Genomic DNA, 26,860 nt, shown 5'->3' with positions numbered 1-26,860 from the left:
AAAGAAAGAAAGAAAGAAAGAAAGAAAGAAAGAAAGAAAGAAAGAAAAAGAAAGAAGGAAGGAAAGAAAGGGAAAGAAAGAAAGATAGATAGATGTTGGAGTCCTAGTTTCCAGTACTTGAGAATGTGATCTTATTTTGGAATAGGTCTCTAATGGTGAAGCCATTAAGGTGGGCCCTATTGCATTATGACAAGTGTTATTATATACAAGGGATATTTGGACAGACTCAGACTTGCATAACAGGGAGAATGATGTGAAGAGACACAGGGATAAGATGGCCATCTGCAAACCAAAGAGAGAGGCCTGGAATAAGTCCAATCCTCAGAGCCCTCAGAAAGAACCAACCTAGGCCACACCTTAATTTCTACCTTCTACGTCCAGTGCTTGGAGGTAATATTTCTACTGTTTAAACAGTCCAGTTTGTGGTACTTTGTTATGGCAGCCCTAGCAAACTATACAAGGCCCAATAAAATTTGAGAGAGGAATTGAGCAATTAGATAATTCCTTTGGTACTTGGATATCTGTAGCTCGCCTCTGTAGCTTCTGATAGAGAACCCTGAATTTTCACTTGCTAGAGCATTATGTTCCTGGAATAAACTTTTTAAACTTGTTTTGTTTTATATAACCATGATGTGGTGACTGGAGACCTACATTTGACTGGAAAGAGCAAGCCAGAGCCATGTGTAAGACTCGAGAAACAAGACTCACTTGTCACCTGTAAGTAGACCTCTCTCTCCTCTCAGCTGTCATTAAGGGGGAAAAAAAATGGAATTGGTCTTAGAGATGCTCTGTCACTTGTTGGGAGGGGTGGGGCAGTGGGAAGAGAAAGGGTGTGGAGCGTGGGGTGTAAATAAGGCAGGCAGAAGCTCCAGAGAGGGTGGGGATAGAGCTTCACGGAAGAAAAATATATGAACCTGGTTGGTACAAGAGAGCTTCCCCAGACCCACCCACCCACCCACCCACCCACCCTTTCCCGAGCTCTGTGCTCTGGCGCTGGTGGTTGACGGCGAGTGGTGCGGAAGGGACCGCTCTAGCGGCGGCTGCTTGCGGGGGAGAAACAAAACCTGCAGGTCCAGGTCGGAGCCGGGGGACTTCCCCAGCAAGTGGGCGAGCTCTCCCGACCTGCGGTCAGCTCCGCCGCGGCCACGGCCAGCCGCGGTGCCCGCTCCCGGCGGGGTCGCGGAGCGCCGGCTGGACCCGCCCCGAGCTCCATGGTTTGCCCAGCCCTGCGCGATGGTGACTCTGGGCGCCGAGGCTGGCGCGGGGCGAGCCCGCAGCTCGCAGAATGAAGGCGGGGAGCGCGGCCGGCGGCCGGCGGGGGCTGGCTCCGCGACCCCAGCGCCCGGAGGAGCGGCCCAACCACCTGAACCCGGAAAACGCCAACAAGTAGTTTCTCGTTGGAGCAGGGCTGCTCGGCTGGGTGTCAGGACTCAGTCCGGCTGCCCGGAGAAGCTCGTCCACTCGGAAACCAAAGCAGAACCACTTTTCTGTCGGTCTCGTTAAGGTATCTGGGGGCGGCAGGGGAAGGGGGTGATCTGCAGGGAAGGGCATGCTGACCCTGCAGGCAGGCATCCCCCCCCCACATTCCGCAATAGGAATGTGGAGGTGAAGCCCTGGGGAGAGGTGGCTGGGAGACTGGAAACCGGGACGCTGTCAGCTCAGGGATCCAGGGGGTGTGCCTCCAGCGGCTTTTCCCAGGGCCTCGCCCCTCCTAGAAAGCAAGCCCCCACCCTCCATCCCCCAGGCGTTTGTTTTTCTTGGGAAGGGGGGATGGGGTGGGATGCGTTGATCACTCGTATTCTCAAAAAATGTATCCTATTTAGTGGTTTCCTTTCCCAAGTAATAATATTAACAACAACAACAACAACAACAACAATAATGTGAAAAGGAAATTGGATCAGGAAATTAGTCACAGGTCTCCTTGGTGAAAGGCAACAGCAGGGAGATTTTTGTGCTTTGACTTCTGCGTTCAGTCTTTGTGCCTGGTCCGTGAGGGAGAGTGGAGGTGAACCGGGAACAGGGCACGCAAAGGGTGCCCTGAGTGCCGGGGCGCTGCGAGCCGTCCAGAGTCCCGAGGGTACGCGCGCAGTGGGGGGCTCCCCGCCCCGTCCGGGGGCTCTCACCCAGCACCACCAAGTTGTCTCCGTGGAGGAAACTCGTTGCCTAAGAGAACTGCCTCCAGGCCGGGGGGGGGGGGGCGCGGAGAGGGTCTAGGAGAGCGGAAGAGAGGGGCCAGGGCAGGGGGAGAGAAAGGGGGCAAGAGAGGAGGGGTCTGGAGAGAGAGGAGGGATGGGGGTTAGGACCTAGGAGCCGGTTATTTGTGAGAGGGGAGGGAAGTGAAGTGTGAAAAGACGAAGTAGGAGAGATCAGAGCAAGGGGAGAAAGGTGGGGGGCCGGGAAGAAGGTGTCCTGGAAGGTCAGGGAAGCTTAGACCACCTCAGTTTTCTGGAAGCCCGGGGAACGTGTGCTGCTAGAGGCGGGGACAGAGCTGGGCGCGCGTTTCCTCCTGGGAGGGTCCTTTGCCCCTCGCCCGTCTCCAGCCCTGCCTCCTGGGACTCGCGCTGGGAGTGGGGGTGGGGGTCACCGCGCGGCTCTGACGGCCGAGATCTTTAACTTGGCGCTGTGTTCGCCTCCCCCCCAGTCATGTCTGAGCCACAGAGATGGGCAAGATCGAGAACAACGAGAGGGTGATCCTCAATGTCGGGGGCACCCGACACGAGACCTACCGCAGCACCCTCAAGACCCTGCCTGGGACGCGCCTGGCCCTGCTCGCCGCCTCCGAGCCCCCGGGCGACTGCCTGACGGCGGCGGGCGACAAGCTGCAGCCGTCGCCCCCTTCGCTGTCGCCGCCGCCGCGACCGCCCCCACTGTCTCCCGGGCCGGGCGGCTGCTTTGAGGGCGGCGCGGGCAACTGCAGCCCCCGCGGCGGCGGCCGCGAGTTCTTCTTCGACCGGCACCCGGGAGTCTTTGCCTACGTGCTCAACTACTACCGCACGGGCAAGCTGCACTGCCCCGCCGACGTGTGCGGGCCGCTCTTCGAGGAGGAGCTGGCCTTCTGGGGCATCGACGAGACGGACGTGGAGCCCTGCTGCTGGATGACCTACCGGCAGCACCGCGACGCCGAGGAGGCGCTCGACATCTTCGAGACCCCCGACCTCATCGGCGGCGACCCCGGCGACGACGAAGACCTGGCGGCCAAGAGGCTGGGCATCGAGGACGCCGCGGGCCTGGGGGGCCCCGACGGCAAGTCTGGCCGCTGGAGGAGGCTGCAGCCCCGCATGTGGGCCCTTTTCGAGGACCCCTACTCGTCCAGAGCCGCCAGGGTAAGGCCAGAACCGCCCCCTTCCCTCTGCTCCAGCGCCTTCCCAACTCTCGGTTCTCTTCCACCAAGGGCCCCTGGGGTGCGGGAGGGGGTGGGAGGGAGAAGGGAACCTGGGCTCCCTAAGGATGAGATTAGCAGCCCGTCTGGTGCTAGGTAAACTCCGGGACCCTGGCCGCCATCCTCCCCGCCCCCTCCATCCTCCACCTCTCCTCAACTCAAACAGATTTACTCTAGCAGATGGGAACTGAAGGGCAAAGGTCGACCTCTCGGTGCAAGTCTGTCCGGAACCTTGTCCTGAAACTGGTGTCGCGCTTCACCTTGAGGGTTTTTTTTTTTTTGTTTTGTTTTGTTTTGCTTTTCCTGACTCTTTTGTTCCAACTTTTTCGTTAATTTGGATGTTTCTTCAGGCCTTCTGGTCATCACGATTTGACATTTTCAGTAAGGAAGGCCTGACACTCCACATCTGACCCACTCAGAGCAGTGGCTCCAATTAGGGATCTAATCTGAAGACAGAGAAGGGAAAATGGAATATACCTGTGTGGCTGGGTGGGGAGAGGGTGTGCCAGCGGGGTCACTTTGTGAAGAGACTCTCCTGAGTGCTATTTGGGCCTGTCTCCTTCCAAGGGGGAAGAAAGCTGAATTGTTTGTCCCAGTGAGTTGAGCAGGGACCCCACCTGCACGTTGAAATTGGGAGCTGGTCGTTTTCCCCTTGGGCTGTATCTGTGTTTCTTACAGATTGACTCTGAATTGGTCACTTGGTGATGCTAGGTTAGTCCAATTGTCTAAATCTGGGTAATTTAGATTGTGGCAAACTTTATTTTACTCTTCAGATTGTGAGTCCATCCTCAATTTTTTTCTTTTCAGTTTCTAGCTTGAATGACAGTTTAAATTTAGTCCTTGAGACTCCCAATTAATTTTTCAGAATCCCATGAAAGGACTATAAAAGTAACCAATACTGGTTTCTCCAGTTTAAAGGGAATAAAAGAAATATAAATAACCAAAAAATTATACAGTATGTGAATGTTTTTTAATTATACATGAGCACAGAGTACTGTATTTAGTTAAATCTTTGCAACTGCGTGTGTCTGGTTTGCTTCTGACACTGGGAAAAAATACCCCCAAGGCAGCTTCACTATGGCTCCATCCTCATTATTGTCTTTTTCTGTATGTCAGAAGTCTCTGCATCTGAGATACTGTGCAGCTGCCTATCTGATAACTTGTCAGAAGATGTGCTTCTGATACCACTGTAGAAGTCTGAGGATGTGTTTTGTTTTCAGTTTGAAATAGAATATGAATGAGACAATTTTAAGCATTGCTCCTCTGTTGGATCTGGCATTTAAATGCATACATAGATTTTAGTGTTTGAATATGGAATTAATAACTTCAACTCTGAACTCTTCCTGTTAAGACCATTCTATAAATTCAACAAGAGTTGGATTTCAAAACAAAAACAAAAACAAGTGCATATTTACTTAAATTAAATCTAGACTCATGACCATTACATCTGTGGTTGGTTTTTTTTTGTTGTTGTTGTTTTTGTTTTTTTGTTTTTTATTCCAGCTGAGTGCCACAGTACTCTTTCCACTTGGTGGCTAAAAAGATAATCTGAATTTGTTTTCAGGCTCATCATGTGATTTTTTTTTTTTTCCAGATTGCACGCTATAAAAAAAGACAGAATGTTTTATTATCTTTCCTCATGATAATATAATAGATTTCATTGTGGCCTAGATTACATAGCAAAAACTTTAAGTTGGTGTTTCATTTTTATTATTGCTATGGAAATTGATTTTATTGATTATTGATCAAAGGGTAGACTATTAACTTGAAAATAGTTTTAAAAAAATGTTCCTAAGATTTCATTGTAACAGTAGTAGGGTTTGACATGTATCCATTTTAGGTGAGGAAAGAACACAGATGTATTAGAGATTAACACAAGGTCAAAGAGCCATTAGAAGTAGAATCAGGTGAGAATCACAGATCTGGAAAATTTCCTTGAGGTCACTTCATGAAGACCCTTTATTTTATAGATGAGGAAAATGAAGACTGCAGATGCTAAGTGATGGCCAAGGTCATACAGCAAGTTAATAGCAGATCCAAAATTATGCTGGAGGTCTCATGACGTCTTCCCCAGGCCCTTTTTACCATAATCACTGATTATAACTGACTGGTTTATGAAATCTGCAGATCATGTTACTCTTGAGATTTAATGCAGGATAAGACGCTTACTAGAATTCTAACTTTGAAAGGTCATCTATGACCTTCGGTAGAGGTCTTTGGTAGAGGTTTTACCCTGCACCACCCACCATTAGAGTCAAAATACGGGATTTGAATTAACTTCTTGAACCTGTTTGAACTTCGCATTTTTATTGACCATTTGATATGTGATGTTTTGCTATCTTTCAGATTGGCTAACATTTGTGGGGCTTGTCTTCAGGGAAATCCCTTTTCAAGTTATTGGGGGTTGCCTAAAAAGAGTAATCAGAAGTCACCATTTTACTGAAATGTGATTTAATATTTTTATATGAACATTTTTAGTTCAGATGATGGACTGACTTAATGTTATCTGACTAGTTTGATAAATAATATTACATTGGGAGGTCAACAGGATGAAATTAATATTTTGCATGGACATGATTCTAGGAGACATAAGTCAATTATCAAGTGGTTTGCTTCAGCTGTGGTCTTACTTCCACAAGTCTCATTCTTAGTAGAAGTTAAGTATTTAACTTTTATAAACCCTCTTTACTTTTTTTACATTAGTTCATCTTTTATTGATATACTTGAGATGAACAATTTTAACTGGCTGAATTCCTATTTCAATTTGTTATACCTGTCATCAATGTCTTTATCTTTTCCCAATATTGAGGAGATTGGCTCAATTATATAACAGATATGTTTTATTTCTAACTTTTATGAACTAAAGTGCCAGAATGAAACCACAGTGATAGGAACTGGATAGGTAATTAGCTGAATTTTGTAACATTGTATTCTTGCTTTTTGTTTTGGTTGGCATTTCTCCCTCCTCTATTGCTTTAAATTTATGATGTAAATACATAATCAAAAGGTCAAAATTGTTCAGGTTAACTTGGTAAAAAAGTTTATATTTTATACTTAAATGAATTTGTAAGAATAGTATTCCAAATAGAAATTTATAAGAAATCAAATATAAGTGGTCATGGAAACCTGTTCTGAAAAAAAATGAGATCAGGAAATAAAAGGAGAAATTATTCTGTTGATGCCATTGGGTGAAATTTACAAATAGCAAAAATCAAGGATGCATAGATGTATTTGTGAAAATGTTTTGCATTGTATATTTCCCAATTTAATATCTAAGTTTAAGAGAAATGAAGGTTGTATGTGCTTTCTTCTGAAAACATTATATCGTAGGTAAGTGGACAGGTGCCAGGCCGAAATTCTTTGATTGAACTTCTGGATTTTTTAGAAGTGAAAAAAAAATAAGATAAGGTCAACATACCAGAATCAAAATATTTTAAATAATTTGTTCCCAATATTAAGGAGCTGAAAGCAGTTATGTTTCTCCTCGCTCTTCCTCGGTCACTTGTTTATCTTTGGTTAGGTGATAGGGAATTTTGTTTTTCTTTTACCTTTAAAGAGCATAGAAAGAATAACTGCCATGGAACCACATTTAAGATGTTGGCTTTTTGGTCTTTGGGTCCAGATCATTTTATGTATGTTCTCCGGCCTTTATCATTATGTGCAGATCATCCTGAATCATCCATGGGCTATGATAGAGAATCAATCATTTGTTAGATTTTGAAAACACTCATTTTATTAGTAATTTTAAATTAGTTTATTTCCACAGAATTATTAAAATATACTCCTTGAAACTATTAAAAGTTAAATTTCAATATATAGAATTGGATTCAGAATTGTACATATTTAATTTACTTTTTATGGATTATTTTTTCCTCTTCCTCAAACCACAGATAAAATAGGAAAGAAGTGATCTAAATAACTGTTTGCCAGATTTGAGTGTAACGCGTAAGTTAAAAAATTATAATAAGGAATGGACTATTTGAGTCACATATTAAGATTAAAGAAAAAAGTATTAATATTTCTTTTGTAAGTATTGCTGAAGTTTAAAGTATTATTGGCCAAATATAGCTTGTTCATAAAAAATTATTGTCAGTTATTAGAATTTTTAGAATATTTACTCAGTGAGTATTGGTTATGCAGTCACTCAACTATGTCAGTTATCAGAATACATGGAGAAGATATAGTCTTTTGCCCTCAATAAGCTCACCACTCTATTTATAATAAAACATTTTCTAAAAACATTATCTATTAAATTAAGAAATGCAAAAAAATTCCAGGGAAATTATAGATAAATTTTCTTCAAAAAAAAAAAAATGGAAATATTGCCTGACACATTCAGGAAGACATTCTATTTAGAAATGGTGGTGTTAAGGTATTGTTAGTCTTTATTTTATGATGAAAGTGTTATCTTGGTTTTCCTGTTTTTACAATGATTTATAGGCTCTGTCTTTGTAATATTATTGGACAATGTGATGAAGGCTGTACTTATACAAAACAACCAAATTATTTAGGGTCCTCATCTCCTTTCCATTTTAATTAAAAGTCATGGCCAACTATATGACAATACTAATCCAAACTTCAGACCCCTGAAAAAAGTGTGCTGAAATGTTTGGTGTTTTTGCATTTGCCCATATAAACATGTAAGTGTCCTTTGACTCTTTCCAGGCCACTAACTGTAGAGCTCACAAAGTAATTAACTTTATACTTCTATTCTGAGTATTGGATAGTTCAGAGAGTAACTAATTCAATACATCATTAAAACAATCAAATAAGTTCTTCCTTCTTGAAATCATTGTTGCACTATATGCTAACTAACCTGGATGTGAATTAAAAAAAAAAGAATCAAGTAAGTTCAATAGAAAATTATATTTTCAGTTGTGTATTTGATCACAAACTAGGTGATTTAATTCACTGCTGAGTATTAGGCATGCCAAAGGTGAATGTAGTTGGAAAGATTAGGTATGACTTTATTCTGTGATATTTTGCTAAAAGCTCATTTGTAGACTTGAGTTGACAAAACTAATGCAAGTCAAAGAAATTCTTCTTCTCTGTTGAGAGTCTTATTTTCAAAGCAGCTGAACACAAGGAATGTGTAGCCTTATATAGAAACATGTCGGTCAACCTTTCCCATTTGACAATGTGTATCATTATCATTTATTTTCGCTACTACAAAAAATGCACTTTCAGGCCTCATATTTTTTGAACTTCCGAGTCATATCCTTTTATTATGGCAACCTTTAAAAACATGTCTAAATGAAATAGTAAAGGGCACTAAAGGACTGATGAAAGATAAGCACAGATCTCCAGAAGGAAATATGTAGCGGCAACATAGTGTAAACAATAACCATCAATATATTATACAAACTTAATCCACTTCTTTTTGAAATATGAAGGACTCTTTTTCAGTATGAAGGACATAATTTCAGACTCTTTTTCAAAAAGCAATCTCTCTCATATCAATATATATGAATAGATAGCACTGCTTTTACTTATAGGTTGAAGGGTGGTCATTAATTTTAATATCATATAGTCAATGTTTTCACAGAAAGTGACTAAAATGTGGGTATTTAGGTGGAGGAGAGAGCAGGAGGAGAGAATATATGGAAGCAGTATTGGAAAACTGCCTGGGTGGGATATATGAGACCCACACACTAAACTAGATTTCACAACCAGTGGTGTGACCTTGGAGAATTTACATCATCTTCTTGAGTCTTGCTTTCCTTTGACTTATTCTGGAAAAAAGAAAATGACACATTGGGCTAGCTAGTGTCCAAACTTCTTTCCAGCTTTTAGATTTTGAGGTTTGGAGGAAAAATAAGATACTGATTGCTAAAAACCCTGGGGAGAGGGCGGGGGAGAAACAAAATGTCTGCCCTCATTGTGATTGTACTCTAAGGACCATTACACTAATGAGGTAAACCAGTATTGATTTTTTTCTTGTTTGTTTTTTTCACACTTATAACTTTCTGCCCTTTTTTTTTCCCTACAGCTGTTGGGTAGCTGCTGCTCTGGTTACCATAGAAACAGGTTAGCTCCTAGCTTCCTGTTCCCATTGAAAACAGCTTTCCCTCAACCACATATTGATCTCAGGAAATCATTTTGCTGTGGCTCAGTCATGAAACCCATAAAGACGATTGGCTCCGTCATTTCCTAAATCTGAGATTCAGTGCAGGTGTATATCCATCCACCACAAGGATAACTGATTAGATAATCTCCGTTTTATTTCCATTTGAAAAGTGTCTTGTCAAAGACACCATCCTTTTCCCTTTCCTGTATCTTATACAGAAGGAAAAGTCTTATTCACTTGAGGATTTACAGATATGCCTAACACACATTTAAGTGTTTACAAAATAATGTCAAATTATTGAATTCTAATATCTTTCATAACTCCTTTTATTAGAATAAACATAGAGAATAGCATGCTGTCTAACATACTTAAAATAAATTTATATTTTAATGTACCCATTAATGAAGAATATTTAAAGGTAAATACATATGTATTATATAGTGTTCTATATTTCTGTTTTGGGAAAATAGTTTTTCTATTTCAAGATATACATGTTTACATAAAAAGAGGATAGATTCATTGTCGTTAACATAGATGCGTACTCAGGGGATAGGTTTATAAAATTTTTATATGTTTAAGCAATGAAAGAATTTTGTAGGAATATGGCTTAAAGTTTTGATTTGAGAATATTTGTGTGTGCATGTGTGTATGTATTATATGTATATATATCCAAAATATATGCTCTTTAAGTGAGATTGATTACTGTTATATATGACAGACTTCTGGTGTTCATTAGACATAGAATCGGAAGGACACTGGTGATCACTTGGCACAATTGCCTCAATTCATGGAAGAGGCAGCTCACTTGTTCATAGCTATGGCTAGCTTGCGACAGTAGCAAGGCTAGAATTTAGACCTTCTGATTTATCCCATTCAATCTCAGTTGCTTAGTCTGCACTGTGTTTAACGTTAGATGTGCAATCTTTAGCTCTTAGGAAGCAGCAAGCATGTTAAGAATAGCATGGGTAGGGTCTGCCCTTTCCCTATTCTGTTGCTTAGTCATAGCGGGGAAATTGTTACTATTTTATGTATTCACTTTATTTCCAGACTCCCCTCCAGGTACAGCCTTCCATTGCTGCCTTCTCTACCAGTTCTACATCTTACTGCTCTACTGCCTTTATGGCCTCAAAACTAACCTGCTTATGCATTTACCTCCTATTATTTCCCTTTATCCCTTTGTGTGTGTGTGCCTTTTATAATATGTTTCTCTACTCTTACTTGATTTATTGCCTTGGGAATCTATCAGCGTGAACCTAGTTCACTCTGTTAGTAATGGTAAATATATTTTATAGAGCATTGTGTTCTCACATGTAATTAACCAGATTATAGTGGTTTTACACAAGATAACGGGTGAGTCAGTGGAGTGAAAGATTTGGAGCTCTTGTTAAGATCTGCAGATGAGATTGGATGTTGTTGTCAGGTCAGTAAATACAGGGCAGAAAAACTTTTCCTTTAGCCTTTCTTCAGTGGACAGTTTGTCAAAGGTGGTGCTTACCAGACTGTGATGAAATGTAAAACAGCATTAAAATTTGGAGGTGTTTGAGAGAATGTATTTTACAGGAACCAAAACAGAAGAAGTTGGGCCAAAGTGTTGCTGGTGGTATTGGGAAAAAGACACTCTAAATAATTTATGCAGTCATTTGACTGACCTTTTCCTTTGAAAGTTCATAATACTAAGGACATCTTTGTAATCTGACATTTCCTTAGTGTTCCATGTATCAAGAAAATTCTATGTAGACGCCTCAGTAATGTCTTCTTTACTTTCTGTTTGAAGACCCTGGTGATTTGCTATCAGATCCTAGAGTTTTGCTATTCTTTACGTATCTTACAACATTGCTGACATCTTTGAAAATTGAAGCAAAGGTCAACATAGCCTTTCTTGGCTGGTGTTCTGTGATTTCGCCTCAGCAATGGAAGGTGTTCTCTCATTTGAGATGTCTCTATAGAGAGTTCCAGAGATGAAAATAAGCCACCTTTTGGTCTTACTTTACACCAATACTTTGTCCAGAATTTTTAAGTTGTTCACTAAATGATAAAATACAAATACATTTTTAAAATAGTGATTATAAGTAATTTTGTCGATATATCCAAATAATATTGTTAATTCTAAATTTAAGACAACATGTTTAAGCAAAAACTGTTTGAACCAGAATAAAGTTATTTGTTGAGTGGTTTGTCAGATTGGGTTCAATGAAAACAGCAGAAATTATTCAGAATTTACGTTAAATTTGTGTCTGTGTTTGCAAATTATACAACAGAAATTCAAATATAGGGTTGCTTAATTTGATATTTTTATGTTTATTGATTTACGGTAAAATGCTATTTGCTAAAAGTGAATATTGTGTAATAATTGTATTGGAAACAGTAACAAAGTAAACATAGCAAGAATAAACTTCCTTACTATTATAGTTTGATTTATCATCTGAATTGCCTTGCTTCTCTCTTGAGGTAAGCAATGAGAAGGCCATTATAAAGGTTTCTAAAATATCTTTAATAAAACTTGTCTTTCATATAAATTGAGTAGGAAGTGGAGAGAATAGAGCCTTAGCTGGCCCTTTTTTTGTGCAAACAGAATGTAAGCTGCAAATATTTTTTTTAAGCTATTGGAATTTTATGATCGGGCCTGGTGAACCTATCACAGTCATATAGAAGTTGAAGGACTGTTATATCTTTATCATGATTGAGAAATATTTTGAGCTTATGCTTAATTTCCGGGTTCATAAGGTGTTGATGGTGCTTTGATATTTAGAGTACACTGCCAGAGGTATAAAATTCAAGAAAGTTAATGAAATCAAGCATATTTTAATTCACTAATAGTCTTCAAAGACATTCAAAATTGATTAGTTTCAATGCAAAAACAGGGTTGTTTAACTGAGTGACTGAGTGTGCTGTTCAATTCAATTTGTAATGTGCAGTCTGAGTTCTTTAGTTTTTTTTTTTTTTTTTTTTTACTGTACTGAGTATTGGTTTTCAAAATCTGTTCATTCTTCTATTTATTTATCAATCATTGATTTAATTCATCTGACTTCTCTATCTTAGATAGTTTCTTGGTAACATTATTTCTGAGTAGTTGACTTTCAGTTCAGCGTTTGGTTTCTTTACCAACAACCTTTTGTGTTTCCTCTCCCTTAGCTTGTATTGATTGGCTTATGAAATAACATGTTGTCATCGGGTGTTATTACATTTCTCTCTAGCTAAACAAACTGGACAAGCACCAAAGACAAAAGCTTTAAAATGCTTTCGAATCTCTTAGCTGACAATTATTGAGCTTCAACTATTGGCCAGGACTAGTTTGTACTGAGTAAGCAAGAAGGGCTAAAGTTTGACATTTCCTTTTAAGACACTTGTATTCTGTTGAAAAAGAAGACTTGTACATCCATAGTTACGATACAATACATTAAACGCCACAATAGAGACATTAGTATAGTGTGAACACACAGACTGAGGAGGGACCCACTTTACAGAGGAGATGACATTTTAGTTAACTTCCAAAAGATAAGTGTTTTCCAGCAATCAAGAGGAAGGTCAACAGAGTAGTGCGCAAACATGGAAGAATGCCATGCCATGGTACTAGAAAGACCAGAGGGCCAGAGAAGAGGCATGAGAGGTTAAGAAAGATTGAAACTGGAAGTGAAAGGATCTCTGGGCTTAGAAAGGAGATTTCCTGATAAGGTGTGAGATACCCAGTCCAGGGCAAGACTGAACACTGTTATTTGGAAAACACAGTGTATTCCAGAACAGTGGTTCTGAATCTTAGATGTGCCTAGAAATAATGTAAGATGATGACTGAATTTTGTTCCTTGAGTTTCACTCCAGAGATTCAAATTCAGTAGTCAGATTTGGATAAGATTCAGATCAAGTGAGCATCTTTGGGGCTGCAGTTGGCTCCTAGCCCAGTACATGCCAGTACTTTGATGTGACCGTTGCAAGAGCAAATGCAATTTAACAGTGAATTAGGACAATAATCATGCTTAGACCATTATTTCCCAAAGTGCATTTTATAGATCTGCAGTTCTCCAGGATATTAACAAGGGTTGTTCCTCAAAAGAGTTCCATTGACAGATGAATTTGGAAGCCAGTTTAAAACAAATTTCACTAGATTTTTATTTTTTAATTGTATTAATTATTATTATTATTATTATTTTATTACAGATCTTTTTAAGGTCAAAGAGTTGAAAGACGGGCTCTCTGACATTTGGTTTTGAGGTGGGAGTGAATTAATGCTAAGGGCTAGACTCAGTTGGCTGAGTTTGAATCCTGACTCCACAATTTGCTTGCTGTGTAACTTTCATAAATTTGCTTCTCTAACCCTTTTACTTTTCATCTGGACTGGAAATAATAGTATCTGACTTAAAGGATTGTTATGAAAGTAGACTGAATATATTCATGTTAAGAATCCTTTGGGCACCTGGGTGGTTCAGTTGGTTGAGATCTGACTTTGGCTCAGTTCATGATCTCATAGTTCATGAATTCGAGCCCCGCATCAGGCTCTCTGCTGTCAGCTGGAGCCCACTTCAGATCCTCTGTCCCCCTCTCTTTCTGCACCTACCCTGCTCACACTCTGTCTCAAAAACAAAAAAAAACCAAAAAAAAAAAAAGAATTCAGCATAGTGCCTGTTTCCGTAAATGTCAGTTCTATCAACATCATCATCATCATCATCATCATCATCATCATTATCATCTATTATGGTGTGGTTGCAATAGCACGATTTGAGGAAGCTTTCTGGCATTTAGAAAGTTCATGAAAATATAAGTTGTTTGTTCCTGAGATTTCTCATGTGGATACTGGATAACTGTCTGGGAAATTGTAGGTACTCAATTTTGTCCCCCAAGAATAAGTAGTGATTAATTAGAACAATATCTAAGACATATGTATTATATGCCAGGCATTTTGCAACTGGCAAGGTGAAGGCATATTTCCTGCCTTTAAGAAGTTTGTGGTCTCCTGGAAGAGAACAACAAAAGGGAAGTGACAGTGCAATGACATGAGATCTCCAGGAGAAGCAGGCGTAGCGTATTTTGGAAGTTAACATAGTCTTGGTAAGGTTGGAAAAAACCTCCTGGAGGAAATGTCTCTCTTGGTACCAGAGGATGGAGAGGAGGTATCTGGACTTTTCAGATGGAGAGAAAGCCTGCACGAAATTCTAAAAGGGAAAGAAGGCATGGTCTGTGCAAGATACTGTAAGTAACTCAGGACAGCTGCAGCACTGTGTAAGGGATCGTGAGATGTAGCAGGAGACAGAAGCTGAGATTGTATCAAAATTTTGGTAAGCTCTGTTGAGAGGGTCTGGTCTTCCTCTGGTGGTAATGGGGGAGCTCTTGAAGAATTTTTAATGGAGCAATGGCATACAGATTTGTAATTGGGAATATCGTTCTGAAACCTTTGTACCTAAAGAGGGGATTGGGCTGGTGCCGAGGAGTGCAAATTTGTCAGGAGGACTGTAGTTTAGCATGTTATTGCAGTAGTAATCCAGGTAAGAAATACTGGTGACATGAATTAAGACAGTGGCCAGACGGATGAAGTAAAATGAACATAGTTAAAGTGGAATTGTTGATTGATTAGGTGCAGTGAATGAGGCAGAGAGAGAAATCAAGAATGTCTTTCTAGTTTTTGTCGCACAGTGAGACAAGCAAAACCTTCTGACTTTTTTCTAATCCAAGATTCTGTGATTACATGATTTAAGAGTCTGGTTTATCAGTAGTTCTTCTTTCAAGGGATTTAACACTATAATATTTTGTATTATGTTTTGTAAGTTTTATTTTATATTTCAATACCAATTACCCAATTATAGACAGCCATTTCATAGATTTTATGGTTGTGAAATTAGATGCAAGAATGTCCCTTAAAATTTTTAGTTACAATAATTCCCCACCATAAAAAGATGGTGAGGACTAAGAAGTCCTCTTTAGAAGAAATGTTAGCTTTGCATTGTTATTATTTTGGTTTGAGGCCCAAGAAAATATTAACTTTTGCATAATTTCTAAGTTGACTATCTAATGTAGACTCCAAAGCTAGAAGCTTACACTGAACTGAGGATCCAAAAAATTCTAATGAGATTCTGTGGCTCTAAATACTCCTTAGAAACTTACTTCAAATAAATATTTCCTTTAGAAAAAAGCCCAGGAAGGAGCAATTGTAGTGAGGAAGCAAAACAAAATGAAAGCAAGGAAGAAGATGGTGACTTCAGGTCCAAGGCAGAGTAATTCCTTCTAAAGCATAAATATACCATGCCATTTTCTTGTTTAAAATCCCTTTATGGCTGGCATATTGAGGTATACTTTGTTTTGCCTGACTCTTCAGAATCTGTCCACTACCTATGTTTCTAATAATAGCTCTCATAATCCACCAGTAAAATACTGACTGAAGTCAGACCACATGTTTTGCCATTTCTGAATTTCAGGTGTGTGTTCATGTTGCTCTGCATTTGCATACAGTTTTCTACTGCTTGGAATACTTTCTCCTCCTGGCTGTAATAGGTTTACTCAATCATCTTTTAGTATCCTGTGTAATTATCAAGTCTTACTTGACACCTTCTAAACTCTCTCAAAAGTAGTTAGTTTCTTCCTGAATGTCCATATCACTTTGCAAACGCAGTATTATAGCGCTTAACTGACTAGATTATTTTCCCAAAGCTACGGTAGCAAATTACTACAAGCTTGATGTCTTGAAGCAACAGAAATTTATTCTCTCACAGTTCTGGAGGGTAGAAATCTGAAATTCAGGTTTCAGCAGGATTGGTTTCTTCTGGAGGTTCTGAGGGAAATACTGTTCCATGGCTCTCTCCTAGCTTCTGGTGGTTGCTGGTAATTTGGGGGTTCCTAGGCTTGTAGATGCATCACTCCAATCTCTGTTTCTGTTTTCACATGCTGGTCTTCCCTTTGCATTTCTGTGTTTCATTTAGTTCTTATAAAGATGCCAATTATTGTATTATAGCCCATAATAATCCAATATTACCACATCTTAGCTTAGCTAATTATCTCTACAAAGATGGTATTTCAAAATAAGGTCATGTTTTGAGGTTTGAGGTGCACATGAATTTTGGGGAGATACTGTTCAAACTGGTACATGAACTTCACTATTTTGACAACACATTTGTTTTGTTCAATACATCTTTTATTTTCTGATTTCTCCTTTTCCATATCAGTGTGTTCTCATTTAATGGATACAATATATAGAATATCTTTATGAATCTTTCTGAAGATACTAGTTAGACAGTTTTTTAAAGTTCTCTTACATTTCTGGTATTAACTCTGAATCTTCTATGGATATTTTTTTCTATTATTTCATTTTTTTTCTCTTTTATGCCACTGATTTTCTTCACATATCTTTCCCTTTGAAAGAGGGTAGGGGTTGATTATAGTGTTATGTGGGTATATAGGCAGGATCAGGTAGAAACCTAGGATTCCCTTCAGAGTGGGTGGGCAAACTAGGAACCCTCTCAAGGTCTAAGAAAGGATGCTCTATTTGGAGACAGGACTTTACTGTATTTCAGTTAATGTGGAGTGACCTTTCCTTCTGTTTTTCTCCATGCACTTTGAGGAAATCTGAGGCATTTAGAAATTTGCTTCACTTTCCTCTATCAAATCAACACACCTAATCAGGATCTGTCTTCCCCTCAGTTGATTCTCGACTTAATTTAGAGAGCTGTTCTTGTGGACCATATTTTGAGTGAAAAATCTGTAGTCAGCCACTAAAGGAAGTGGGGGACCTCCAGGTTGCTCCACAGCCAGTTTCTTGTCCTAGTACCTCTTGCCTTTGAGTTTGGGTTTCCTCTGGATTTCCTTGTCAAGGATTGGACCAATCCCAGGAAATGCTCTCTCTTGCATTTATATTGAATTCCATTCTGCTTTTCTCCTCAACCTGCATTTCCATTATTCCAGTGCTGTTTGCTCTATGTCATAGTATTTCTGGTTCAAGAATAGCAATGTTTCCTGCTTTCCATCTCTGTGATTTTTTTTTCATCATTTTTAATGAGAACTTAGCCAAGGAGATGAAGTTTACTATCTTGCACTAGAATTTAATGATATGTGTATAAGCTTCTTGTCCATACTTGTTATGAACTTGTGCCATTTATTCTTCTTGTTGTTGTCATTGTCCTGAGTTATAAACAGCATCTGGTAGTTTTCTCAGTGAGTTTTTACCACCATTTAAATAATTCATAAGTTTCTACAAGGATCACTTCTCTATGATTCTTCCTTACAAAGTCATTGTTTCTTCTTATTTTCTTTGAGCCCACCTACTATATCTACTTTTATCTCTTGTGGAACCTAAATATTTAATCTAATGAAGGAATTCAAAGCCTCACAGTGGTGTATGACTTTACCATTGCTGTAAAGGTATTACAAATACCTTACAAAATCCTAGAAAATTCTCACTTGGAGACCAGTGAAACTTTAATTTGTCATCTGCCCATTGAGAATACATTCGTAAGAATGTGAACTTTGGTAGTTTAACAGATGTTTTTTGGTACTTAAAGTCCCCAAATAAAGTAATAGCATTAAGCTGAAATAATGTTTACATATTGGGGCACTTTAATTTTTCACACAGAACCGTTGCCAGTGGGACCAAATGCCTAGTCCCTATTTTGTAGAGAAGCATCTGACTGATGATAATAGATGGCACTGATTGTCTCACTAATTACATGGAAATCGGGCCTTCACTGAAGGATGCTGTGTCCTAAGAAAAGATACTAAAGAATGGATGTTGTGGCAGCAAAGAAATTAGCCAAGGAGAGCAGAAAAAAAGATTCCTATTCATCACAGTACTGTTATCTCATTTCATTTAATAAAATAGAAATATCCAAAGGTGAATTTTTCCCGTTGTATCTAGAATATACTTTATCAAACTAATGCAGTAATGAAGACCGTTATATTAAAACCTAATTTTGTCTGGATATTTCCTCTGAGCTGTGGCAAATAAAAGGACTGAGAAAGACATTTGAAGAAACATATGTGCACACTAATGGTTATGCAAATGGATAGAAAAGCCTTCATTTATACAAATATACTCTCTACATTATAGAGATAAGGTAAAACTGTATTGTTTTTAGGAAAAACCATTGAGAGATAATAAAGTAAAACTTATACATTAATAATATTCAAAACACAGCAATATTAAATCAAATTTATGTTTTTAAGATTAAGGGTCATTACAGTTTATTTACTACTATTTTTCCCTTTCTTTTCCTTTCAAGTTTTTATTTAAATTCCAGTTAGTTAACATACAGTTAACTAATTTTAAACTAGTTAGTCAATGTTAAACTAATTTTAATTTCATGTATAGAATTTAGTGTTTCAACACTTAGTACAACACCCAGTGCTCATCACAATAAGTGCCCTCCTTAATCCCCATCACCTATTTAACCCATCCCCATGCACCTCCTCTCTGGTAGCCATTAGTTTGTTCTCTATAGCTAAGAGTCTGTTTCTTGCTTTACCTCTCTCTCTTTTTTGCCCCCTGTGCTCATTTGTTCTGTTTCTTAAGTTCCATATATAAGTGAAATCATATGGTATTTGTCTTTCTTGGACTAATTTTGCTTAGCATAATACTCTCTAGCTCTATCCATGTCATTGCAAATGGCAAGACTTCATTCTTTTTTATGGCTAGTAATATTCCATTGTCTGTCTGTCTATCTATCTATCTATCTATGTATATATTATATATGTGATATATATATATACAAAATATATACATATATATACATATATACATATGTATATACAATATACATATATATACATATATATGTGTATGTATGTGTATATGTATATATATATATATATACATATACACATACACACACACACACACACACACACGCACATCTTCTTTATGCATTCATCAGTCAAAGACCCTTGAGCTCTTTCCATAATTTGCCTATTGTTTATAATGCTGCTATAAACATTGTAGTGCATGTATCCCTTTGAATCAGTATTCTTGTATCCTTTGGGAAAATATCTAGTCATGCAATTGCTGGATCATAGGGCATTTTTTTTTTTAACTTTTTGAGGAACATCCATATTGTTTTCTAGAGTGGCTGCACCAGTGTTTTTATTTATTTTTTAATTTAAATCCAAGTTAGTTAACATATAGTGTAATAATGATTTCAGGAATAGAATTTAGTGATTCATCACTTAAATATAACACCCTGTGCTCATCGCAACAAGTGTCCTCCTTAATAACCATCACTCATTTAGCCCATCCCTCCACCCAGTGACCCTCAGTTTGTTCTTTCTATTCAAGAGTCTCTTATGGTTTGTCTCCCTCTTTGTTTTGAACTTATTTTTCCTTCCCTTCTCCTATGTTCTTCTGTTTTGTTTCTTAAATTCCACATATGAGTGAGATGATATGGTATTTGTCTTTCTCTGACTAATTTCGCTTAGCATAATACCCTCTAGTTCTGTCCACAGTGTTGCAAATGGCAAGATCTCATTCTTTTTGATTGCTAAGTTATATTCCATTGTATATATATACATTCATCATTTGATGGACATTTGGGCTCTTTCTATAATTTGGCTGTTGTCCCTAGTGCTGCTATAAACATTGGGGTGTATGTGCCCCTTCAAATCAGCATTTTTGTTTCTTTTGGATAAATAGCTAGTAGTGCAATTTCTGGGTTATAGAGTAGCTCTATTTTTAATTTTTTGAGGAACCTCCATGCTATTTCCAGAGTGGCTGTACCAGTTTGCATTCCTACCAACAGTGCAAAAGGTCTCCCCTTTCTCCACATCCTCGCCAACATCTGTTGTTTCCTGAGTTGTTAATTTTAGCTATTCTGACAGGTGTGAGGTGGTATCTCATTGTGGTTTTGATTTGTATTTCCCTGATGATGAATGATGTGCAAGTAACGTGTTCTTATTATAGACAGTTGGGGAAGTATAGAATATACTGAAGAAGCAAATAGCCCTCTTATCCACTAAAGACTATTATAGATTTAGTATAATTATTTTATTTTTATTTTCTCTAAGAGAATTCTAACCATTGGGGTATAGAGAGTTTAATCTTATAGAGAGTTTAACCTTTGTTATCTGGAACACAGTACCTTTTTAATTTTATTCAAATCTGGTTTTAGATCTCAAAAAAAGATTGTCATCGATTACTTCATATATGTCTTATAAGTTTGTTTCAATGTTATTACTATATATTTTATGTTTAGTTGGTATTGTGAATGATATTGCTCCCCATTACATTTTAACTAGTTATTGATGTCATGTAAGTGAGCTACTACTTTTAGTATATTAATCATGGATATATGTCTTTTACTGAGTCCTTATTGATTGAAATAGTATTTCAGTTCATTGCTTTTGATTTTAAGTATGTGCCACGTATGTAAGTGATAATTTATTTTAAGAGTTGTAATAGTTATAACATACTTTATCTCTTTTTATTATTGTTATAGGTATATAATTTGTAACTATATATTTTCAGCCATAATTTTCAGACATATTTGTAAGTGTTTAACAAATTACCACTTCTGCTTTCTTCTCATTATTTCCTCCTTTTTGAGTCAATTTGAAAATACTTCTTGTGATATCGCCACCGTATACTTTCAAATTTATTTTTCAGGGATGACTTGCATTCACATACAAAAGTGACCTTGACCTTGACTAAGTAGAGAAGTTTTGGATTTTGTTTCCTTAAGTCTGTAGGTTCTGTCTTAGATTTAGAAACAATAAAGTGTACACAAAAGAGAGGACAGGGAAGTTCCCACATGTTGTCAACACAGGCAGGAACCCTAAACAAACCTTGGCCCCAAACAGGACATGAGCTAAAACATCAAGTGGGACTTAGGAAGGAAAAAAGTGTTTAATAAATGGGAGCTAACGGGATAGAAGGCCTAGACCTAAGGGGGTGGGGTGGCATGGAAGAACTGAAAGGAGGTGGGTGTGACTAGGGGGTCAGGAGCCAAGGGGAAAGAAAGGCAGAGGACAATCACGGAGGCCTCATGAGCCATATGAAGCTCCCTTGTTTTCGCATCATTTTTAAAAACAAATCTACCTATTTGTATATGTTCACGCTTCTTTTTTCTATTTTCTTTGTCATCTTTTATCACTGTTGTGTTTTTCCTTCTTGTTGTGCGTTCTTGCAAAAATTACTAAATAGTCTTCTACATTTCTAATTATCTCATTCTTTTTTGCAATGTCAGGTTTCTTCTTTTCTATAATCAACAGAAACTTTAATTTTCTAACACATTTCTCATTCCTGGTACATTCTTTTTATTGGATTGCTTGGTTCTTTTCTCATTTAGATCAGTTCTCATTTTTTCATTTTTCTTTTTCAATCTCCTTGCTTTTGTTTTGTTGAATCAATAACTGTGTCTCACAGCGAACTTGGAGCAGATAGTTTTACAGGGAAACTTCACTTTCCAATATCAAGATGCTTTTCATTTATCTCTCGCTGCAGATTGCACTTCTAGTACTTCTACACTTATCCTGCAGTTCTCTTGGTATTTCACACCCACACCACACCACACCACCCGACCCCACCCCTCAGTTTCTCCATCCCACCTATAGAGATGGTTCTGTACCTGCCATTGGAAGGCATCCAAGACTCAGAATTGTCCTGAATTTCCTCATAATCCACTTATGTGCTAGCACAGTCTCCCTTTCCTTATAATCCATGTATGTTCTAGTGTATTGTGATGGCTAAGAGCGTAGATCTTGGCATTGAGCAGGCCTGGATTTGGATATGGTTGTATGACATATTAGTTGCATGACCTTGGATAACGTAATTAACTTCTTTAAATTCCTGTTTCATTATTTGTGAAAGAACCTAGTCATGAAGTGGGTATATGGGGATTAAATGATATGAGAACTAAATAAAATAATGCATTTAATAAATATAGCAGAATGTCTAATATAATATAAGCCTTCTATAAATGGTAATTACTATTATATGAAGCTTAAGGGCAGGCTGATGTGCAAATCTTTAGTCTAATGATTGGTGTATCTATCAAGTGCTTGTTGTATGTCTAGATCAGGGGACAGGAGAGCTCTTTTTCCATTGGATCACAGGTAGAAAATCCAAGAGGCTGTGGTAGAGAGTTTTGAAGAATATTTGCATTTTTGTTAATAGATTGTGGAGAGCACAGCTGACAACTTTCCATCATTGCCTTGAGTATAATTGCACTAGGTTTGGACTGTGAAATAAAGTAAGATAGTATTCCTAATACCATTGCCTGCTTCTTTGAATGAGGCACAAGGAGTGAATGATCAAGAGGCACAGGGGAGACTGAGATCACTTTTGTTTAATGAATTATCAATGCCTAGGATATACTGGTACATAGTAGGTACTCAAAGAAGTGTTTCCTGACAGGCTGGTTGACTGATTATTTCATAAGTGGATTATTTAATATATATATCCCTGCATGCAGCACTCCAAAGGCAACCTGCAAACATATCTCTGAGGGAAACAATTGTAAGCCTCTTTCTTCCTTCAGCTCTGTGGCTCCCTGAAATGGTTTTTAGACAATAAGGAACAAGGAGCAGGAGTTCCCATGGCTCATTGTTACACTGCTGATATCGGAGAACATGACTACACTGGCAACTCTCTCCACTTGTTGGGCAATCAAAAGAGTAACTAACAACTAAGGAAAAATACTGTTGCAGAAGTAGAGTTCTTCCTTCTTATTAAGTACTTCCCATTCTTTGAAAGATTATTCTTGGAATGATTCTTGTATGATGTGGTTTTCCTAGTCAGACATAAGAACTGCACCAACTATAACTTTTAAGTTCAAGGGGGTTTTTGGATTTCCCTAATCCCGGTCAACATTTACTCCTTCTCAACTCCCACTTCAAAAGTTTGCACAATATTGCTATGAACATTAATTCTTAACTATTCTCATCAATAGGTATTTTATTAGTCTAAACTCTTCCTGGATTCTGGCATGTTGTTAATTTTTGTTCTTAACCTTCTGGGCTATATTATGTCTTTATGGATGTAGTGTTGCCATAAAATACAACATTTAGCTAGCTTTGAACTACACATAAACAATAAATAAGTGTTTTTAGTATAAATATGTGTACCAAATTATGGGTCATTCTTATACTAAAAATATTTGTTTCTTATCTGACATGTAAAGGTAGTTGATTTGCTACCTTACAGTGGCAACCCTACACTGTGGCTTTTCTTTTCTTTTCTTTTCTTTTCCTTTCCTTTCCTTTCCTTTTCTTTTCTTTTCTTTTCTTTTCTTTTCTTTTCTTTTCTTTTCTTTTCGAGAAATAGAGAGAGAGAGACAGAGAGAGAGAGAGAGAAAGAGAGAGAGAGAGGCAGAGGGAGAGGGAGAAGAGAATCTTAAGCAGGCTCCATGCCAGTGCGGAGCCCAACATGGGGCTCTGTCTCACAAACTGTGAGATCTTGACCTGAGCCGAAGTCAAGAGTTGGACAGTTAACCAATTGAGACACTCAGGCACCTCACTCCCATGGTGTTTTAAAGAGAATTTAGAATGAAATTTTTGGTTCTGTCATTTTGAGGTGTTTCTCACTATTTTAGCATTAGTCTCTACCCAAATTTTCTGACTCTACATCTTCATGGTGCTGTACAGGGTCTGCTGTATCTCTAGCTCTAATTTTTGAAGCAGTCAGTGCTCAAATAGAGATAACTTCTCAAGCCATCCAGTGACACTACTGCCAGAACAACAGCAGAGGTGGTTGAGTCCTTGCCAGAGGTGGTATCTGTGGTTCCAAGGCTGGAGGAAGGGTAAAATTTAATGTCACTTTCATTCAGATGGTATTGAACCAACATACTTTAAGTGACTCTGTATTTTTTACATATTGTTGACTTTTATATGACTTCCGTTTGCCTGTTGATGGCCTCTTCCCAATACATTTTACTCAAAAGAGGTCTGACTATTGAATAAATAGGGATTTTAATCATTACTAAAGAATTGCACACAAAGGGGGGAACTGCTAATGTTAATGTGCTATATAGAGATCCATGTTTTTACCATAGGTGTGTTTTTAAATATATGGGTATGTGAATTCTTACCTTCTGATAATGTGATTTCTCATAAGTTTCATTTATATTCCTTAGACTGTTATATTTATGTCATTGCTTGTGGCATTTTAAGACAGGTAACAGTCAGTGCGTAATTAAACTTAAATTAAGCAGTCTGCTCCATGATATACTCTGAGAAAGACTGTTTCTTGTCTCTGCCTTCAGTTTGGTTCCACAGTCATTCCCTTTGGCCTTCACTGTGTCTCTTCTGCAAATAGCTGTCTTCGTAAGCCGTGCCAGCATGCCCCACTGTGAGCTCCCTATGATTCAGTAACCGAGGAACAAGCAGGTGAAGGAAAGCAGCTAAGAAAATAAGGACAAAGAAGGAGGTTGGAACAAAAGAGCATATCCTATAACTATTATTCAGTAAGACTGATTTTCTAGTGTTTGGTAAATTGTCTCTTGAGTCAGTTCCAACAGAGGACTTCTAAAAATGTTTTAAACAATGTCAATGTCATACTAAGGGCATAATCTTTCCAAACAGAAGTGTGTTCTTCAATACACAAGTCCTTTGAGATGCTGCATCATAAAAAACAAATTCTGTTTGAGAAATGAGTCACACTCTACCTTCACTTGTTGGTTCCCATCATTTATTTTTTCATCCTAAAATAATATTTATTTCTAGTTTTGTTTCCATTGGTCATTTATGAATTTCATAAAAAAATATGAATGTAACAGCTTTAAAAAAGCATGTTCCTAAGATGCAGCAGTGTGTGCAAATGGAGTTCCTGGCATTGAAAATGTAACATGTTGAGAATTCCATAGTCTTTCTTCTTTAAAGGATTTAGTGAACTTACAAAAAACATCACCTCTAATATCAACTCTAATGCACACCACAGAGAGAAATTATCAGTGAGAAAAATTAAGTACCCAAATCAATTTTCATTATTCACGGATTAGATATTTATTGAGTTTCATGCCTACTAAGTGCTATTGGTGCTGAACTTGCCTCTAGCCTGAAGAACATACAATGTAACTGGGGTTTGGGGGTGCAGCAGACAGGTAAGCAGGCAATTACACAGTTTGATAAATTCATGGGAGGCATACACAGAATGTCTTAAGAACCCTTGGAGTGAGCAACTGACCCAGACCACACCTAGGAATCAGGATAGATTTCCTTGAGGAGGGCAACAGCTGAGCTGAGTCTTAAATGACAGAATCAAGTAGGCAGAGGACTAAGAAAAACTATGTTGCCAGTAAGGGGAGCAACACTGGGAATGCTTCGAGTTTGAGGGCACCCCACAAGTTAATCATTTTGGCTCGAGTAGTGTGCAGAGGCACAGAAGGAATGGTGAGGGAGAGTGCAATGTTTTTCTTCAAAATGCACTAGAGTGTTCTAGAACTCAAAGAAACCTAAAGAAAATTTCCGAAAATGCAGGATTTGTAGACTCCTTTGTTCTGTGAGACTCCACTGAAGGTACACCTCTATTTTCTTTACTGGAATTACAATGACATTGGGATCAATAACCAAAGTAGCATTTATAGGTGACTGTGATAATACTTCTATTTAGTAGACTACAGATTTCACACTATTCTCTTTTCAGAAGTATATAGAAATTGAGTAAGTGTGTGAACTAATAAATTGCATGTAATTGCAAATGTTACCATTGTGCCAAAGGATGTCTTTCATAATTCTATCCCTTAGTATCTGATCAAATATGCTATCTGTTACCATTCCTTTAATGTTTATTATTATTATTATTATTTATTTATTTTTGAGACATAGACAGAGCATGAGCAGGGGAGGGGCAGAGAGAGAGGGAGACACAGAATCCGAAGCAGGCTCCAAGCTCTGAGCTGTCAGCACGGAGCCTGACGCCGGGCTCAAACTCGCGGAGTGTGAGATCATGACCTGAGCTGAAGTCAAACGCCCAACTGACTGAACCACCCAGGTGCCCCTGTTACCATTCCTTTAAAGAATTAAATATAAAGTCCTTCTTGAAACTCTTGGTTCTACAACTCCTGTGAGAAAATTCAAAAGATTTTAAATCATTTCAGATGTGGAATCTATTCTCACCTCTCCACATTTGTTCTCTGCATCTTTCCAGCTCTACACCTCTGCTCCCTTCACTGCATTCACTTGTCCATTTATGAATGCCTACATGCTAAAAATTTCCCATGAGGATATCACCGGTCTCAACCATTGCTCAGCCTTGGTTCTAAATAGTGAGAACTGAGCATGTAACCACCACAAGCATTTCAACTCTGTTCTGTCTCTGTGGATTCACAGATCATTTCACAAGCAAGCACTTAGGTGCATGAGTGGCTCTTCAATCAACGCATCATACAGGACTTGATGAATATTTTGAATATAATCTTTCCCATGTGCTATAGATAATTAAAAGAGATCATTGTGCCTGGTGACCCTTACATTTCCTTAATTCAAGAAAGAAATACTGTGATACTGTGTGGCAGCAC

General features: G+C 38.5%; 1 protein-coding gene across 4 annotated transcripts in view; it reads left to right on the top strand.

Annotated features, from left to right (window-relative positions):
* Positions 1-629: 629 nt before the first annotated feature.
* KCNC2 (potassium voltage-gated channel subfamily C member 2) overlaps positions 630-26,860 on the top strand; it is a 195,723-nt gene continuing 169,492 nt past the window's right edge. For 3 of the 4 annotated variants that reach the window (XM_049625989.1, XM_049625988.1, XM_049625990.1), the window contains exon 1: positions 2,307-3,323. In XM_049625989.1, the coding sequence (XP_049481946.1) occupies positions 2,661-3,323 (663 nt within the window). In that variant the 5' untranslated portion in view covers positions 2,307-2,660. Of the gene's footprint in view, positions 718-2,306; positions 3,324-26,860 lie in introns of those variants that run through there. The other variant, XM_049625987.1, reaches the window with a different exon arrangement.

Source organism: Panthera uncia, chromosome B4 (assembly GCF_023721935.1).
Source record: "Panthera uncia isolate 11264 chromosome B4, Puncia_PCG_1.0, whole genome shotgun sequence".
Taxonomy (NCBI): Eukaryota; Metazoa; Chordata; class Mammalia; order Carnivora; family Felidae; genus Panthera; species Panthera uncia.
The sequence above is the reverse complement of the archived record's forward strand: the minus strand, read 5'-3'. Positions and strand labels throughout refer to the sequence as shown.